Consider the following 19,542-nt stretch of genomic DNA (forward strand, 5'->3'; position numbering starts at 1 on the left):
GCTTTAAATCTGACCTTGCTGCTATCATGTGACACTTCTGAGTTTGCCTTTACCTTTTCAATGGCTGTTGTGCATAATTAGAATACTGGTGTAGCATGTACAGTATGAAATGTATGTTGCCTCTTTTCCAAAGCAAAAGAGCTGAAGATCAGTGCAGAAGCACATAAATATACTTGGTTAAAAAGGAAGCGCAGGTGTGCCTTGCAAGAAAAAGTCTATTTGAGGTTTAAACAAGTTTCTGCTTCATGTCTAATAATGTAGTTCGAAGTACAATAGCAAATGTGGAAATTCCACTTCCCACTATTACTTACTATTATATCTCCACCTTTTACAAATTGCATTCGGGGCTGGAACACCAACAGATCACACAAATAGCAAATATCACAAATGGTGTCTACGAAGATCCAATAGAATATGTTGCTTGGTGTTTGTACTGGGAACACACAGCGCAGTGGAATGAACCAGCAGTTCCAGTTATAAGCAATGGTAACGATCAGAAGCCACACTACATAGCGGCGATCTGGAAAAGAAAACAGGAGCTGGTGACTTAATCAGTATGAAATCATCATCTTCTTATTTCTCTCTGTGTTTGGGAATAAAGGGCTCATCCTCCAAGGAAAGCAGAGCAATCTGCAAATGTACCAGACATTGTGATCTGGAGGAATAAACGCTGGCCTGGGAGGTAGGAAATACTGAGTTCTAATGGTGACTAAGCCATTCCCTTGCTGTGTAACTTTGGGTAAGGCACTTCACTTCTCTGCGTTTCCCCATCTGTCAAACAGGGATGCTGATGATAGTAATACTGATTCACCTCGCTCATGGAGTGATGTGAGGATGAATCTGTTCATATCAGTTCAGTGCTTTGAACGTATGAGGGGCAGTATGAACACTATGTAGTTTGAGGTGAGATAATATTTCTGAAAACTTATGACATATTACTATGGAAGGAGATCTTAAAAAAAAAGGCTCTCTAATGTTACTGGAGTAATCACTCCTGTTTTCTCCTTCGTGGTACCCCAGGTTTCAGCTAGTGTACTGTCTACATGCCTACTAGACAAAACTAGAGAAATAACCCTATAGCATCTTTCTTTGTCAGACTCTTATAGATGGAATTAGAATTGTTTTCCCCAGATATCCAGAAAGAAATAGGGATTATTCCAGTTCATAGTAACTATTCATTGTAAAGGTTCCTTATAGTAGCATGCCACAGTGCACGCCAGGTAAACACAGATCTCTAAGGATCTATCTACATTGCAATTAGACACCCGTGGCTGGCCCATGCCAGCTGATTTGGGGTCTCAGGGTTTGGGCTAAGGGGCTGTTTAACTGCCGTGTAGATGTTCAGGCTCCGGCTGCAGCCTGAGCTCTGGGATCTTCCCATTTCATTAGAACCTGGGCTCCAGCCCAAGCCCGAATGTCTACACGGAAGTTAAATAGCCCCTTAGCCTGAGCCCCGCAAGCCCAAGTCAGCTGGCATGGGCCAGCCACAGGTTCTTAATTGCAGTGTAGATGTACCCTGAGTCTTCAGAATGTTTCACAGCATTTTAGACATGAGAATACCATTGAGTTTAATTGGTGATTTATAGACAAAAACCTGGTAACACTTCAAACTCAGGAGTGGAAGTTGACTCATTTCACTGTTTTGACTTGTGGGTTTCAGAACACTTATACTTTTCTGAAAGATCCCAACCCTTATAGTTAAAAACAGAAACAAACCTGTTAGATGGATTTAAGCTAGAACAGTTTCTGTGGAGCAGAGAAGATCACCCTCTGCCTTTTATAACACAGCATGGTCTGTTAAAGGGAGTCCGGTAGGAGCTAGGAGTCACACATGGAATTTATTAAAGGAAGAGGGCTGGATTCACTTATGTTTAAAATAGGGCTTTAAAATGGGAAAAAGTCAGAGACTGAACAAAAAATACCTGTGCATGGTTTTTTGGGGGGAGTACTTATAAAACTTGTCCTGTTTGGGGTAGAGTCGGATTTTTATGACAACTCTTTGTTAGGCTTCCAAGACATTTCAGCACTGCAGGGCAGTGGCCTTAGGGGATCACGCATTGGACTGGGAATCAGGAGACCTGACTTGTATTCCTGGCTCTGCTGGTGAGCTTGGGCAAGTCACCTCGCCTCTTTGTGCCTCTGTTTTCACTCTCACCATTTGGCTACTGACGCTGAAAGCTCTTCAGGGAGGGACTGTCTCTCACTACAGACTTGTGCAGTGGGGCTCTGACCTCAGATACGGCATCCAGGTGCTACTTTAACCCAAGCAATAAAATTTTTTATCCTGCCGTTGACACCTTCCTTTGTGTGACTACATTCGGTTTACCTGTGTATGCATCTATACTGTCTGGTAGCTCCATCTTCTTCAGGTATTCTTTCAATGGTGGTTTCTTGAATTTACAGCACAGCATGTCGCAGTAATGATCCTCTGGCTTGGCATCACCTTCCTCTTTTTTTTCTTTGTCTTTTTTCTCTTCTTTTGGTGGGGGTGGAGGCGGAGGCTTCTTTTTAGATGGAGCTAAGCATGTGAATGTCACAGAAGGGAACATTTAACAATGGCATGCACACTCCTCACTGTTGTGACAGATCTTGAGAGCCCCAACATATTAAAGGCCATGCAATCGACTCCTTAGTGTTTACTGCTACAATTTTCAGTTCTGTTTTCAGTTAGAAAACAGATTGGAGAATAAATTCACACTGACATAGGCAGGCACACTCCTGCTAACACCAACAGGATATTTAGTGCTGGGTGTCACAGGGGGAAATATGATACTACACTGTCTTTCCCTGGACAGTCAATGCTTGTACAATTAGACACTTGCAGGCTTGAGATGGGGTAAGGCAGGAGGTACCCAGGCATTTATTCTTGCACGACTGTTGTAAACTTGCCATGGATGGGATAGAATTGCTCTGGGACCAGTTCTGCCATACTTGAGCTGAGTTTCTTACTCTAAAAGTAGTCACTTGATTTCAGTGGGGCAACTTGCAGAGTAAGACAGAACTGAGTATGAGTAGTAAATTGGCAAACTGGACCATCTATAATTTAAAAAAATAAAGTAATGTAAGTGCCAGAAAAAGGGGTAATAGGTTAACTGACACAGAAGTAGTTAAAAAAACAATCTGACCATTTCTTTCTTAGCTGGCAAAGTTTATAATAGTTTAGACACTCATCCTACATGCTATATTTTCCAACTTATTAGAATTCAGGAGATCAATAAATAGCTTCCGAAAAAAATATAGACTGTGAAGACTACACATTCTTCCTCCTCTTGTGCAAAGGAAGAAAACAAGCTTTTTTTCTGAAGAGGAACAACATCAGTATGGTGTTTTCAGGTGAGATGTATTGCCTTGTGCTGCCTTATCCTATTCTAACCTACATACCTGGCGTACTTAATGATGCTGGAAGATTAGCGCCAGACCTTAAACTTTGATTACTTTTACGAAAGATATCTCATCTCAGTATCACCTATGTGCTCGCATGTAGCATATTGCCACATATGCCTTCCTATAAGGAATATATCTTTGATTCCTAGGAATACAGATAAAATAATCGAGATGAATCTAGAAAGTAGTTTGAAAATGGTGATCCTGAACAGTCATAGTTGGAGACTTACCTCTATTAAAACTATTTAATGAGGTGGCTCAATGGGTTTAAATAGGCCACATTCTCAGCTGCTAATGTAATGTAATAATTGGAGAAATACCAATCTCCTAGAACTGGAAGGGACCTTGAAAGGTCATCAAGTCCAGCCCCCTGCCTTCACTAGCAGGACCAAGTACTGATTTTTGCCCCAGATCTCTAAGTGGCCCCCCTCAAGGATTGAACTCTCAATGCTGGGTTTAGCAGGCCAATACTCAAACCACTGAGCTATCCCTCCCCCCTAAGCTAACACAGGGGTTCTGAACCAGAAGTATATGTACCCCTGGGGGTACACAGAGGTCTTCAAGGGGGTAGATCAACTCATTTAAATATTTGCCTAGTTTTACAACAGGCTACATAAAAACACAGGGAAAGTTGGTACAAACTAAACTTTCATACAATGACTTGTTTATACTGTTCTATATACCATACACTGAAATGCAAGCACAGTATTTATATTCCAATTGATTTATTTTATAATTACATGGAAAAAATGAGAAAGAAGGCAATTTTTCAGTAACGTGCTATGACACGTTTGTATTTTTATGTCTAATTTTGTAAGCAAGTAGTTTTTAAGTGAGGTGAAACTTGGGGATACACATGACAAATCAGGCTCCTGAAAGGGGCACAGCAGTCTGGAAAGGTTGAGAGCCGCTGATAACACAGCTCCACTGATTTCAGTAGAGAGATGCTGAATTATCCCAAATGAATATTTGATCCATGATTCTTGAAATATCGTCCAGCATTTTAAACTCTCAGAATAGGATTTCATCTTTAAACCACCAAATAAATAGTTATCTTTTGAGAATTAAAGCAACTTACAAGTTGTAGGACTGCCCTCAGGAGAGGACAGTAGTGGGTCAGTCAGTTTTTCTTTATAGGCTGATGTCCTTGCCCTCATTTTTTTGACAATCTCTTGCAGCTGGGCTTCAGTATAATCATTTACAACACGGCCTTTAGATGAGCTAATTAAGACAAAAGAAGAACAGTTAAGAGTATTGGAAAGGAATGAAAGAAAACAATCAGCATCAATGCTATGAGTAGAATTCAAATGCAAGGGCCAGATGCTGGTTTGTGCTAAGGTCCCTTTGTGCTACTGAAGTTATAATAAATAGGTAGCCAAGAAGTCTCCCAGAGTATGTCTGCACTGCAGTGGAAGCCCAGAGTCAGTGGAACTTGAGTCAGCTAACCTTGAGTTTGAGAAACCAGGGTCTGAGCATCTACACCGATTGCTGACCCTAGATGAAGAATATTTTAACCCAGGCCAAAACCTGGGGCTCCAGCATCCTCACTGGAGTACTTCAGACTTCCTACCACTCTCCCAAAATGTGGCCACTCTGGCCCTTTGTTCATGGCAGTGTGGGAAAACTCGACTTTCCACCCCACGTTACAGGAGGTTTGAACAGCCCACCACATCCTGCAGAGCCATCCATTTGATCTGCATGCTCCCAGCAATCAGAAACAGCAACTTGGAGGAGGCACAATATGAAGAACTTCTCTTACTTGCGCTTTCATTCCTGTTTCTGGAAATTGGCAGAACTTCCTTGAGACAGTGGTGGACATTTCAGCAGTGTTTTCTGACCCATTGTAGGCATCTGACAGAGCTAATGATAGGATGGTGTGATGACACAGACCTGATGGCGGACTCCAACTTGCTCAGGCTGCTTGTGACACTCTATGTAGCTGATGATGCCCCCTATGTAGATGGATGCTTCTGGAGCAGGGCCACAAGCACAGACTGGAGAGGCCACATCGTCCTGCAAGTGTGGGTCCAGAACTTTCACATGAAGAAAGCTTCATTTATGGAGCTTTCTAAATAGCTTGCCCCAACCCTCCTGGATCACAACACGTGAAGGAGAGTGCTCATACTGGTTCTGAAGTGAGTTGCTACAACCATCTGGAAGCTGGCTATCCCAGACTGCTACAAGTCTGTTGCCAGCTGCTTTGGTGTTGGAAAGGCAACTCTGAATAAAGTGGTGACAGAGGTTTCTGAGGCAATCTGGCATGTGGTTTACCTCAATGTGACAGGAATAAAAGATATTCCTGAAGTAATTGCTGGCTTTGAGAGAATGGGGTTTCCACATTGCACTGGGGCCACTGATGCGACTCACGTGCCCATAGATTGCCCTCCTCAAGGAGCACATTAAACTACCAAGGTTACTACTACTCCATTGTTATGCAGGCCCTCATAAACTACAGCAGCTGATTAATGAACATCACTGTAGGCTGCACTAGTAAAGGTCATGATGCCAGGTTTTCCGACAGTTGGGAATCTACATTCATGGATAGGCTGGGCCACTAGTCCCACCAAATGACATTTTCATAAGTGGAGTTGCTGTCCTCACTGTTATTCTGGGAGACCCCGTGTACCCCCTTTTGCCTTGGCTTATGAAATTATATCCTGGTCTCAGAGGCTCTGGCAAAGAAGGTTTAATTACACTTTCAGCAGGTGTAGAATGGTTGAATGTGCATTTGGCAGACTGACAGCCTGGTGGTGATATCTACAGACCTGTTTGGATTCCAGTGTAATCAGCACTATCTGGATGACTGTGGCTTGCTGTGCGCTTCACAATTTTTGTGAAAGCAGAGGTGAGCCATTTCCCCCTGAATGGATCTGGCACAGTGATGGACTGCTGAACCAGTACACCCAGCTTGAGCTGGATGAATCTGGGCAACAGAAGTCAAGGATGCTCGGTGCTCCCACATTATGCATGTGCCCATGGAAGAGGGAGAACAGTACATTTTATGAATGTATGTGTGTATGGTGGGTTTCATTGCTTGTGGGGGAGGGTTTTATTGCCATGCATTGTATTTATAAATGATATGGCAGCTTATGAGATGAGGGGCGGGTGGACTCACAATATGGATTGATGTAAATAATTCATTGATGTAGATAGCTGTATTGAGAATTATTTTTTGCATACAGCTTCCCAGTTGTCCCTGAACATGTGTCACTTTTATTATTTGAAACACACATTAGATGATGTGATGCAGTGATGGCAATACCATTTTTTAAAATAAAATAAAAACCTTTATTTTTAAATATTTGTTGGAAAGGTACAATATTAACCATTGCTAGACAGGCCAGCTGCTGTTAGCACACTACTGACATCAAAACCTTAAAAAAAAAAAGCCCCGGAACAAAGTGCATGTACATGTGCAAAAAGTGAAACCATTTACAAGACAGAAATCCCTGACTGCTATGAGTCCCCTGGCCCTCCATTCCCCTTGTCCTTCCTTCCATGTTTGCCACCCACTTGGAGCCAGGGAAGGGGAGTGAAGGTGTCCAGAGGGGAAGAGTGCAGCCTGGAGGACTTCATGGGGGCACATTTGCCCTGTGCAGCCACTGACAGGGCCTGGTTGGGCCATTCAGTCATGGAGTTGTCCAAGCTGTCCCTGGACTGCTGGACAGGGTATTGCACAGGTGATGCTAGCCACGGGACAGATGCAGCAGGAACCTGCAGTCTTGCAGATATTAGAGATAGCATCCGCCCAAACAGTTCTTTCTGTTAAGCTTTCTCATCCTCCCTTAACCACTGTTCCTGTTCCAGGAACTGCAAAACAAGTGTCTGCTCCAACTCTGTGCTCCAACTGTGAAGCCAGCCTGAGCCTTTCCTGTTGCCTCTCAGCATGTTTTGCCTCTTGCCAAAAGTCCCTCTGTCTTACGTACTGGACCTGGTTGTTGGTCTTGTCCAGAACTTCAATCATAAATTCAACATGGAAACGCTTCCTCTTGGAATGATCCAGGAAGGGATGGCGGTTCAGGCTTCTGCTCCAGTGTGGGCAAGCTGAGGAGGTATTGCAGCCAGTCGAGGTTGATGGGCCTGGAATAGGACAAGACACAGTGAATTATTGTCTCAAGTTGCTCAGTGCAGGAGCACAGAAAAAAAAATCTGTTTTGGAATTTCAAGAACTTAAAACGTTACTTTTTAATACTGAACTACAATATATTGAAAGAGGGATGCCTCAGACCACAGACTCCCTGGACACAGCCTGGTTATCGCAGTGAAAGAGGTGCAGAGAACATAGTAAGTTAAAAAAAATCATAACTGCTTTTTTTTCCTAACAATTGCAGATGACCTGGGCTTTGGGGGGAGATCAGTGGCTGAGACATGCTACATAAACCTTCTCTGATGTTTCAGGCATTCCACATTTTGGAGGACATAATGGATTTTGTGGTGTCTGATTGGCAGAGGTGTTATTCCAAGCTGCCAGTGGGAAACCAGCTGTGCATGTCCTTGAAATATTTAAGCGTATGGTGACCAAACAGCACATTTACAAACGGAGTGTGCTGGTCAGCTACTGAGATCAGAGGTGGCTCCAGGCGCCAGCACGCCAAGCGCGTGCCTGGGGCGGCAAGCCACAGGGGGCGCTCTGCAGCTCGCTGCGAGGGCGGCAGGTGCATTGCCTTCGGTGGCATGCCTGCAGAGAGTCCGCTGGTCCCACGGTTTCGGCGGACCTCCCGCAGGCTGCCGCCGAATCCGCAGGACCGGGGACCTCCCACAGGCAAGCCGCCGAAGGCAGCCTGCCTGCAGTGCTTGGGGTGGCAAAATACCTAGAGCCGCCCCTGACTGAGATGGACCTGAAAAATATGCCCTTTCCCAAAATATGACTACCTGTCTGGAGTTCCTGCTAAGGGAAAGTTTGAAGCTGTCAGCATCCAGGATTGGGTCACAATTCATGAAGGAATAAAAAAGATGCTGCGCTAACATCCATATGGCTTAGTGCCTTCCCACAGCTTCCAGTACAGCCTGTTATGCCTACATGCAAACACACAGAACTCCATTGCCATCCCCCTTCCCCGCCCCTGGTCTCCCCCCACCATTCCCCAGCATATTTCTGGACTGAATTCAAAACCTGTCATATTTGGGATGCATGATGTCATCATCCATGGACGGCATGCATTGCATTTAACAGAAATTGACTACATTTGAAAAACCTTTTCTCGCCAACCCCACCACAATTCACTGTTTTCATTTGGCTCATTACACAGTTGGGTTGGTATGGAGTGGTGTATGTAGAGGGAAGGCACAGTAAGGTTCTTGTTTTTAACAAACTGGAATGTTGTAGAAAAAAAATGTGCACCTTCCCAGAAAAAAAATTCTTTAAAATGCTTCTTTTACTGTTTGTGTTTCCCAGTCTCCATTTTGGTGGGGGTGAGGGAACACCAAAGCACTGGCATGCCATCCAGATGCATGCTGCTACCCAAGGTTTCTAATAACTTTTGCATTGGTTCATAGAATGCATTCCTATGTTAATAAACATAAAAATGGAGCCAGAAACTTACCAGGCTCTGGGGTGCTCTGTCTCTTCCATTTCTCCTGCAAGTTCCGTGCCAGCTTCATCATTATTTGCTGGTATGCATGGTCATTCTTGATACTCTTACTGAAATTAACTGTTTTGCTGGTTAGGCACTGGAGATTAATCAAAATCTGGCTGTACTCCCATGACCCTTAGGCAGGGCTCTTTGTAAAGGACTATTTCTGATTGGTGGCCATTCCAAATGCAGAAGGTTCTCTGAAAGTGTTTACAGTTCAGCAGTCAGAATAAAATTGAAGGGTTAAATGCCAAGCTGCTGGGCTAAAATCGGGGGGGTTGCTTCTGTTTCCTGGAGGTTGACTGGCAACTTGTGGGATAAAGAGGACAAAAAACACTGGCCCATGGGATTGTGGGATAGTGAAGATGGACTCCCAGGGTCTAAATCTGGCATGGCTGCGTGCACACGGCAAAACAATACAGCTTGAACCCTGAGTCCTGGCTGGACTCAGGTTTGGACCCTCCACTCATGTAGGGTTTTGCGACCTTGGATCTGAGCCCAAGTCTAAGAGATTTGTGTGTAGACAGATGGGGGGTTAAGGCTTGAGCCTGAGTCTGAGACAGGGCTTTCACTGCAGTGTAGACATATCCCCATTGTTCTTAAAGCCATCATAGCTGGCTCTGTGCAAGCCTCCAACATCAAGAGTAGGAGAAGAATATTTCAAGGAGCTGGGGTCAGAATATAATGTGGTCTGGCTCATGCTGCTTCTATAATAGCTCAGAGGGTGGGGTGGTATAAACTGGTGCTATTCAGAGGAATCCTTAGGGCAGCTCTAATGTGCTCCAGGGGCTGTTTCCTATCCCTCATCTGCACTGAGCTCTACTCTGGCCCGTGAGGATTTAGCCCTGAGGGCGTTTTCACTAGGAAAAAAAAGTGTGTTCATGGTAAGTAACATGAGGTAAAATCCTAGTGAAGACAAAGTAGTTTGTTGTTTTCACACTTGTTAGCAGGTTGAAGTAAAGACTGTGGGGGAATCCTAGGGTTTACCTTGACTTGCTAACTCATGTTAAAATTGCACACTGTCCTGTCTTCACTAGGATTTTACTTTGTGTTAGTTCCCGCATATTAGCCAATATGAAGTAAAACCAGATCTTTTCTTCCTAAGGAAGACAAGGCCATAGCATGGTAGTTACAGTTGCTTCCATATACATAGCAGGGGGGCCAGTACATTTTTATTCAGTGGGAAGATAAGGTTGAAATGTCAGCCTGAAACGCTTCAGAAATCTATTCAACTGAAGAAATAAATTATCTGATATTTAAATATGCTGGACACTCACATCCATTGAAATCAATAGCTTCAGCAAGAGCTGTGACTGCTCAGTATCTTTGAAAATCAGCTCAAAAGATGCTTAAATCTCTAAACTGGGACCATTTTGACCTTGGAGAACTTAAAAGGCATTTCTGGATCCTTCCTATTTTAATGTAATTCCACTATGGAAATGTGTCAGAGATGAAGTAAAACCTAAGGACTCTGAAAATCGAGCAGCCATGGTTCTTTTATGAAATTTACTTATAAAGTAGAAACCATTAAAATTGATCAAACACATTAAAACTGAGCTCAGCCTATGTTTTAGATGTATGAAAGCTTCCTCAATATATTGGTATTTTGTCAGCAGTCCACTGAAATAGGACCAAAAAGTTGTTGTAAAAGAATTGTCCTCACTTCAAAGATAAGCTTAAATGTAATTCTAAAATGTTTAATATATTTCAAAAACATCTGGAATAAATTCAAAGATGTTTTTGGGTGAACCTCCAAAGGTGGAAATTTGGGCAGCGGTTCGGATAAATATGCAGATATTCAGGATGTTTATTTTAACTTCTTATGTGCAACTGGGCAATGCAGACATCTTTAGCCCTTTGCATGATGTGCAGCAGGCATGCCATCTCTCATGCAGCTAGGGCCTGCTCCAGCTCCCTTTGACTGCAGTGAGACTTGGAGTGGATCCGTCATCAGTTCATAAGGATGATGCAGGACAACTTCTTCAGCATCATCTGGGAGGGCTAGCATTGTGTATATTTGTGTAAGCCAGTGGTCTGAATGAGCTTTTTCCTGCCATCTATTGGAAAAGTGGGGAAAAAGACCTAAGGAGCAGAACGTATTTGTTTAGACACACTTATTTGTCAAGGTGATCAAGAGACATAGGTGCTCTGCCAAAGCCATTTTCTTATCGCATGACTATAGCAGAACTTTACTTAATATGGCCTAATTGAGGGGCCACCCTAATGTGAACCTCAGTCACTAAGACCAGCTCTACACTACACAGTTAGGTTGACACAAGGCAGCTTACATCCCCCTATCTGTGGATGTGACTTCACCTAAATTTGGCTCCTGCCGACATAAGTGACCTGCTATGCTGATTTAATAACACCACCTCCCTGAGAGGAATAGCCACAGTCGGTGTAGTTAGGAGTGTAGACACTGTTATTTATGTTGACCTCCAGCAGCCAGCCCACAATGCCCCAAACTGACTGCTCTGGTCACCATTGTGAACTCTGCTGCCCAAGGGTCAGGTAGACAGGAAGCCCCCACCCCCCCTTTAAAGCTTCACAAATTTTTAAAATTCCTTTTCCTAGTTGCCTGGCTTGGTGAGCACATCTAGCAGCTCTCCATTACTGAGTGTAACTGCCCTTCTGATCATTCCAGCTACACACTCCAGACATGGTTCTGCTTGGAGAAGGCAGGAGATACTGGGTCTCCTGAGCCTGTGGGGAGAAGAGTCTGTGCAGGCACGGCTCCGAATCAGCTGTAGAAATGTGGACATCTAGGAGCAGATGGCTCGGGGCATGCAGGAGAATGACTACCACAGGGACTAGCAGCAGTACTGCATGAAATCCAAGGAGCTGTGGCAGGCGTACCAGAAGGCAAGGGAGTCCAATAATCGATCTAGTGCCAAGAAGAAGACCTGCAACTTTTACAAAGAGCTGCATGCCATCCTTGGCTTAGACATTCCCCTGCAAGCACTGTGGATACTTCCGAGGAGCTTCTCAGACAACAAACGGATGCTGCAGACTCTGGTGGACCTACAGGTTCAACAATCCTGTGCTCACCTCCATCTGCAGCCCATAGAGAACTCAATATTGGGACCTCTTCATACCCCCCTCGCCATTCTACGTGGCACCAGCAGCTGCTGCATGGCCCTTACCACCTGGGGGGACATTAAAAACAATCACAGTTTCACATGCCCTGACCTGTGAAAGCCACAGCTGATGTATGTGTAGCTGAAATGGAAATTACTCTTTCCCCTTCATAAGTTCTGTTGTCTTAATTTATTAAGTTTTATATATATGTAAAATTTGCCAGCACTATTATGATGGGTCCCACACTTTCTCCTCTTGCGGAGGTTCAGGGCACTGTTTCTCACCCCTGCACTGGGTATCAACTGTCCCACTAGTGTCCCAGAAAAGGGGAGTGGAAAGGGAGGGACCTGGGCCCACCCTCTACTCCAGGTCCCATCCCAGTGCCCCTAGGGATAGCGGTGAACCACTTGAACTAGCAATTCCTTCCCCTGGGCTACTTCCCTCTCCGGCCCTTCAGCTTGTTGGGCTTCCTGCCCTCTCTCTGCTTGGGCCAAGTTTCTCCCAACCCCTTGTGTCTGTAGAATCCCTCTGCTCTGCACAAGCCAGGTTTCCCTTTACTTAGGGTCTTGGTCTTCTGGCCTGCCACAGCACTTCTCCAAACTGCTCTCTGCTCCAACACCAAACCACACTGCTTCAACTCCTCCAAACTGCTCTCTGCTCCAACACCAAACCACTCTGCTTCAACTCCTCCAAACTGCTCTCTGCTCCAACACCAAACCACTCTGCTTCAACTCCTCCAAACTGCTCTCTGCTCCAACACCAAACCACACTGCTTCAACTCCTCCAAACTGCTCTCTGCTCCAACACCAAACCACACTGCTTCAACTTCTCCAAACTGCTCTCTGCTCCAACACCAAACCACTCTGCTTCAACTCCTCCAAACTGCTCTCTGCTCCAACACCAAACCACTCTGCTTCAACTCCTCCAAACTGCTCTCTGCTCCAACACCAAACCACTCTGCTTCAACTCCTCCAAACTGCTCTCTGCTCCAACACCAAACCACTCTGCTTCAACTCGTCCAACTGTTTGATTGAAGCAGGGGGGGTGTTTATCAGGTGACTGGCTTCAGGTGCTCTAACTGGCTTAATTGGTTTCAGGTGCTCTAATTAATCTGTAGCAGCCTCCCTTCCCACAGATATTATGCAGGACACAGAAGGCAGTTATAAGCATTGGGATATTTTTCTCACTGAGGACCAATCTTGTAAATAAACAATGCCAGCGACCTTTCAAACAACCAAAGGCACATTCAGCTGTCATCCTGCACCTGCTGAGCCTGTGTTGCAGTGCTCCTTGGTGCTGTCGAGGTGGCCGGTGTACAGCTTCATGAGCCGGCGGACCAAGGGGTAGGCTGGGTTGCCCAGGATCACTATTAGCATTTCAACATTCCCAATGGCAATCTTCTGGTCAGGGAAGTAAGTCTCTGCTTGCAACTTTGTGTTCTTAAAGATATGAGCATCATGCACCTTCCTTGACTAGCCCACATTGATGTCGGTAAAGCGTCCCTGATGATCCACCAGCGCTTGCATAACCATAGAAAAGTAGCCCTTTCTGTTGATGTACTCAGTGGCAAGGTGGTCTAGTGCTAAAATAGAGATGTGCACGCCATCTATCACCCCCCCACAGTTCAGGAACCCCATAGCTGCAAAATCATCCACTATGTACTGCATATTTCCCAGAGTCACAGTCCTGTGTAGCAGGAGGTGATTAATGGCTCTGCATACTTGCATGACAATGGCCCCTGTGGTGGATTTTCCAACTCCAAACTGATTCCTGACTGACTGGTAGCAATCTGGTGTTGCAAGTTTCCCCAGTGCAATCACCACTTGCTTCTCAACTGTCACTGCAGTTCTCATTTTGGTTTCCCTGTGCTAAAGGGCTGGGGCAAGTTCAGCACACAGATCCAGGAGTGTGGCCTTGCACATCTGAAAGTCCCGCAGTTACTGCTCATCATCTCAAACCTGCATTACGATGTGACCCCCTCCAGTCAGTGATTGTTTCTTGGGCCAGAAGTGGCACTCCACCATCTGCAGCTGCTCCATGAATGCCAACAACAACCTTGGATTGCTTCTTTTTATGTCTCACAGTAATCTAGCCTCCAAGGAATTGTTATGCTCCCTGCAGCTCCTCTTGCAACTCTGCAAATACTGCAGGATTGCTTGCAATGCTCATGGCAATAGTGCAGAGCTGTGCAGGCTCCATGCTTCTGTCAGAGATGGTGGACAGGAGAAGGGACTGTATGGGTTTGTGGGTTTTGAAAAGAAGGCACAAAAATAATGGCATGCAGATGAAATTATGAGATGGACAACACTGCATTTTGGGAGGTTAATCCCATGCTCCCAGACTCATTTCGGCCCCATCAGGCATTGCAAGAACTTTCCAAAAGACCATGGCAAGTTGCACAGTGGGATAGCTACCCATGGTGCACTGAACTGATGTAACTTAGGTCAGCATCATTTTGTAGTGTAGACATGGTCCAAGTGTGAGGTAGTGAAGTAAATCCAAATAAAAGTCAGATGGGGTGGGGACAGGTGTTCTTACTTAGTGGAGAGAACTTTGTTTAAAGAGTCCTAGCTGCCATTTGATCCTCCCTCTCTAGTGTTTAAAGGCAAAACTAATTAGACTTAATTGAATGTCCTTGTCTTTTCTCATTGATCACCAGTAAATTAGTCTAGGGGCTGAGCCTTAGACCTGGTGTGGAGACAATAGTCCAGTGAAAGACCATACAGTGGAATGGTGGTAATGAGGTTCCCCACTATCCAGTGAAATCGCTAGAGGTGAACTCACTAAAAACCAGGCTAGGTGGTGGAACTTCAGAACATGGCATCACGGCTAGAGGCAGTATAGTGAGGGATACAGCAGCAGCATCAGCATCCAAGGCACCTCCTACCCAGAAAATCCTAGAGCTGTGATTGTGGGCACTGTAAGACCCAACTGGACACGACCGGACTAAGGACACAGCAGAGCGGCAGAGATGGCAGCAACAGTGGTGGGCAGTGGCAGAGATAGCAGTAACAGCAGTGAGTAGCAGCAGAAACATCACTCGCCCACCTCGTCCTGGGAGCTGCAGGTGAACCCACCTGAATGCATCCCTGAACTCTGTCACTTTGCTGACCTCGGACAACAAACGGTGAGTGGTGTGCAGTGGAGGCATGTTAAAGGGACATCCATCCATACGGTGTGCACTCCACAGGGTGGGAAACTGAGGTAAAGGTAAAACTGAGCCCAAGCTACTGTGGGGGAAGCTGTTTTACTTATTGTTTGCATATTTCTGAGTTATTGTTGTGGTGTTTTTCCAAATTAATGCTGTGTTCCCTCTCCCCTTCATACAAGTTTTCTTTTTGTTATACACAGACTCAGTGCTTGGAAATGTATTGCACTGTATGGGTGCCCAGGGGAAGTATTTAGTTTTTTCCAGATTTCTGGAACTGGTTTTGTAGTTTTAAGACGAGTCCCTGGATACTGAAGCTGACCCTTGTTGCTGCTGACACCATCTGGCAGAAGGGTTACATTGTCAAATTAAAAAACACCTTTACTGAAACAATTTTTCATTTCTCCTGGTCTTCTAATGCATTGCAAATTTCAGCAATCCAGTGGATGGGGTGCTGGAACTATTTGTATGGTGGGGGAGCTGAGAGCCATTTAACCAATCTGTGAATCCGGTATATAATGGAAACTACTTCAAGCCAGGGGATGTGGCAGCACCCCCAGCACCCCTAGTTCTAGCACCTATGCCTGTGGACAGCATAAAACAAGTTGATTTGTTTTACAAACATCATTGCACTTTCAGTTGTTTCCACGGTAGCAATGAACTCTTCCATTGTTTTCCTACCACCTTTATGTTAATGGATTACATTTTATTGACTTGTGAACTCAATATTTTTCAGTTGGTGCTTTTCTCTGTTCCTTTCCTACCCCTCTGCCTGCATCTGCAGCCACTGTCACCTTTTCCTCGACACTTTGACCAGCATATTGGTTTCTAGCACAGGATGTCACAGCAATACAAGGCAGCAGCTGGGAGAGCCAGCAGGAGCAAGAAACTCATTTTGTAGATGACCATATTTCGTAGGAGGTAATTGATATACCTGGGTTAGAAAATCTAAGTGGAAATGAAAATCACCTGGCCGGAGAAGTACTATTTAGCGACAGCAGTAAAGACAGATTTCCCTTTATTAATGTAACTGCTTATTATAGGATACCTAAAGTGAGTCTTCTGAGGTATATATATCAGTTTTCCAAAGGCAGCTATATAAACCAATATTTGATATGGAATTTCTTGTTGTTCAAAATATTGTTATGGCAGCAGTCACCAGGTGGCACTGTTACACATAGTCTTCCAAGTGCTTTTTCTCAGTATATGAGGAATTTTTTTAGTTTTAGAAAATTGCTTGTGTTGTCGACCGTTTTTGGTTATACATGTCTCTGGGTACAGGATGCAAAAGTAGCTGTCCACCACTTTTACACCTCCCTGTTGCTAGGACCAGCTAAGGGCTCATTCAGCCTCCAGATCAACTTAGGACAGCCTTGAGGTTGCACCCAACTGCATCAATCTGTAAAGGGTTGTTCTGGCAGCTGAGGATAGTAGGAGAACTTCAGTATCCTGGCCATGTCCCTTTTTACTGACTGTTCTACTGACACACCCATGCCCCCTTCTCCCTGGGCCAAGAATGAGAGGTAGCTGGCTATGCTGGATCTATGTCACTGGAGGATTCTTCTTTACAAGGGGAGGCTTCAGTGGGGTATGTAAGACAGCTTTAGGTCTGCTTTGCACCACCATAGCAGTGCAAAGCAAATTTAACTGCTGTTTGGGTTTCCAACCTTGGAGTGCAGTGGACAGATGCAGGGGGAAGAGGGAAGGGTTGTTCTATCTGTCTAAAATATGTGAGAGGCTCTTGGATACTCCAGTGCTGTGAACCATATAAGAAAAAGAAACAGAATGAAAGCAAAGCCTGAAATATCAAACTCCTTTCAGGGAGGGGAAGTAATGTAGGAGAAGTGAGGGGTTTAGAAGGAAAAAACAATCATAGGTGTCATGCTTTTTGATAAAATATGTGGTTTTAGCAAAATTAGCTGCCATAATGAATCACAGAACACTGTAATTAAGAGAGGAAAGGGCTGAGTGAGGGAAGGTGATGCCAAGAGGACCACTGCCCAAAGGCCCCTTCTTGAGGGAAGAGAGGCCAAATTCTGATGCACTCTGAGAGGGCATTCACCTCTATTTCTTATTAAACTCAGTTCATTTGTGTGAATCCCCCTTGCTTTTTGTTCATGGACTACCCTGGAGGGGGAGAGACTTTCGGGTGACCTGGCCAAGTCACAGGAAGAGGCAGGGCACTGCAGAAGCAGAGCAGCCATCAGCAGGAGACACCTGGCGGGGAGAGAACTGCTACGCCATGCCTGGCCACAAGGAGGCTCGAGCAGTGAGTCAGTCCCTTCACAGAGGTGTATATATTGCTGAGCTTTGTTCTTACAAGACACAAAACTGATCACACTGCCTAAGGAAGAGTAAGATGAGGATGTGAAAACCCTTCAAAACCAAAACCATTTGATAAAATGGACACAAAATGTTAAGAGCATCTGGAGTTTGTATCAATCACCCCTCCAGGTTAAGTCTGCTATGTTTTCTGTTTCCTAGAAACCCTAGAACAGGAATCCTGAGTGAACTGAACATTTATTGTGTATTTTGTAATCTTGCCACAATTTCTTCCATCACGTATCCCTGGGTTTGCCCTATACATCTGCAGTGCAATTAAATGATTTTCTTGTTTTAGCCAGTATATCATGATGGATTTTCTGACTTCTGCACAAAGGATTTAAAACACATTTCCTTCTTGTTTTTACATTCTTCTGGTGTGTCTGCAAGTTTATAATAAATGGGCTTTATCTCAAATTGTATGTCAAAGGTTCCTCCGGTTTGCTTATGAGTCATAGGCCAGAATGAGTGTATTTTAGGTCACTCCCAATAAACATATGTGTGATTTTTCTCACTAGTTCACAATCTTTCCAACAGCAACCCAAGTTTCCTTTGGTGTTTGTGTGGGGTTTTGTCATGGGTGTATACCTTAGTGGAACCTTGTCACTCTTTGGCAAAGGTTTTCTCTCCCAGATGGAGATGATGCTATTCTGTATCTGTTTTCCGTTATATATTCCATACTTGCTGAGTGATTGATTTTTTCCCCTCAGTCCTACTTTCCATTTCATTTTTATTGCCTCCTCCTCTCTACTGTCATCTCCTAATAAAATGGCATATGTTGGATTTGCTGTGGTTAGTACATAAGGAAGAGGCTGCTTGTGGAGAGCTGGCAATCTGGAGAGGGTGCATGACCTGCATGGGGCTATGCTTTAAAATCAACTTGTAAAATCAAGCTAGTGCAAATTGCAGTTGTCTCTCTTATTGCCATGAATATGAGACACTAGGGCTTTTTTAGTTTAGACTGGCTGCCGGTTGGTTTCGGGATGGAGTTTAAAGTGTTGATCTTGATCTATAACATCCTAAGTGGTTTGGCATCTGCCTGTGCGAGAGACTGCATGGGATCTGTGCACTCATGACTGGAGTTTGTGGTTGAGGTGCTTTTCCCTTCCTCCTTCCTTACAGACTTTGGAGAGGCTGCTGGGTTTATTTTTGCTTATACTCCTATGTTTGCCCTTTTAGTATATGGCAAAACCCCCTACTGGCCTGAATAGGCTCTTTAAAAATATGGATCCCATAAATATACACAAATAAATAAACAGTAATGGAACTCACATATAACAGCCAGCAGGAACAATAGACCATGTTCGGGATCAGAGCCCCATGCTAAGCTCAATCTCCTCTTTGAAAGAACTATATCCAAGAATATGAACTTGTCAGCCACTACAGTAGTAATATTTTCTGATTTGGATTTGCTACCTCCTCAGCATTTTAGGGCTATTTGGCTAGCGTATTTTAAAAGTGATCTATTGAAAAGCTAATTCCTCATTTTGAGATCACCACAACATTCATTTTTATATAACAAACTGTAATTGCAAATTGTATTGATTTTCCAGTTGGGTCGTTCCTTGAATCACTGAAAGCTCTCTGGTATCTTCTGGGGAAAAAATTGGCTCAGTAAGTGATGTTGAATAGACCTACAAGACTCAACAGGCAGGAGGTTCAGAGCAGAGCAGTTCTGAACCTCCAGCATGTCCTCTGTTGAGCTTCTCTGCACCTCAGTGCTAGTCTTTTCCCCATGAAAGCAGCCACAGAGGAGCCTCTGCTGGTTCTCTCCTGGCCTGTGTGGAAGGATTCCTTGCCCTCCAGTTGAGTGCTCAGCTCTAGTATTTGCCTCTAAGCAGATGCACTTATTCTTTAAGTAGTTATCCCTGACCCTGACCTTTATGCAACATTATGTAGTCATCTCCAGAATGGTTAGGCTTGCCACTTTGCACTGGTGTAAATGACTACACCTGGGCAAGGCAGTGGAAAATCAGGCCCACATTTGCTCATTGTCTGCCTGTTTTCCTTTTCTTTATCTGTGTGTGTTGTGTTGTG

General features: G+C 44.5%; 1 protein-coding gene across 1 annotated transcript in view; it reads right to left on the bottom strand.

Annotated features, from left to right (window-relative positions):
- The window catches only part of CNGB3 (cyclic nucleotide gated channel subunit beta 3), a 99,939-nt gene that overhangs the window by 43,054 nt on the left and 37,343 nt on the right, over window positions 1-19,542 (bottom strand). The window contains exons 4-6 of the mRNA XM_039525156.1: window positions 4,463-4,605; window positions 2,327-2,518; window positions 312-520 (exon numbers count right to left, since the gene is read on the bottom strand). Of these exons, the coding sequence (XP_039381090.1) occupies window positions 312-520; window positions 2,327-2,518; window positions 4,463-4,605 (544 nt within the window). The remainder of the gene's footprint in view (window positions 1-311; window positions 521-2,326; window positions 2,519-4,462; window positions 4,606-19,542) is intronic.

The sequence above is a fragment of the Mauremys reevesii genome, linkage group 2, assembly GCF_016161935.1.
Source record: "Mauremys reevesii isolate NIE-2019 linkage group 2, ASM1616193v1, whole genome shotgun sequence".
NCBI classification, from domain to species: domain Eukaryota; kingdom Metazoa; phylum Chordata; order Testudines; family Geoemydidae; genus Mauremys; species Mauremys reevesii.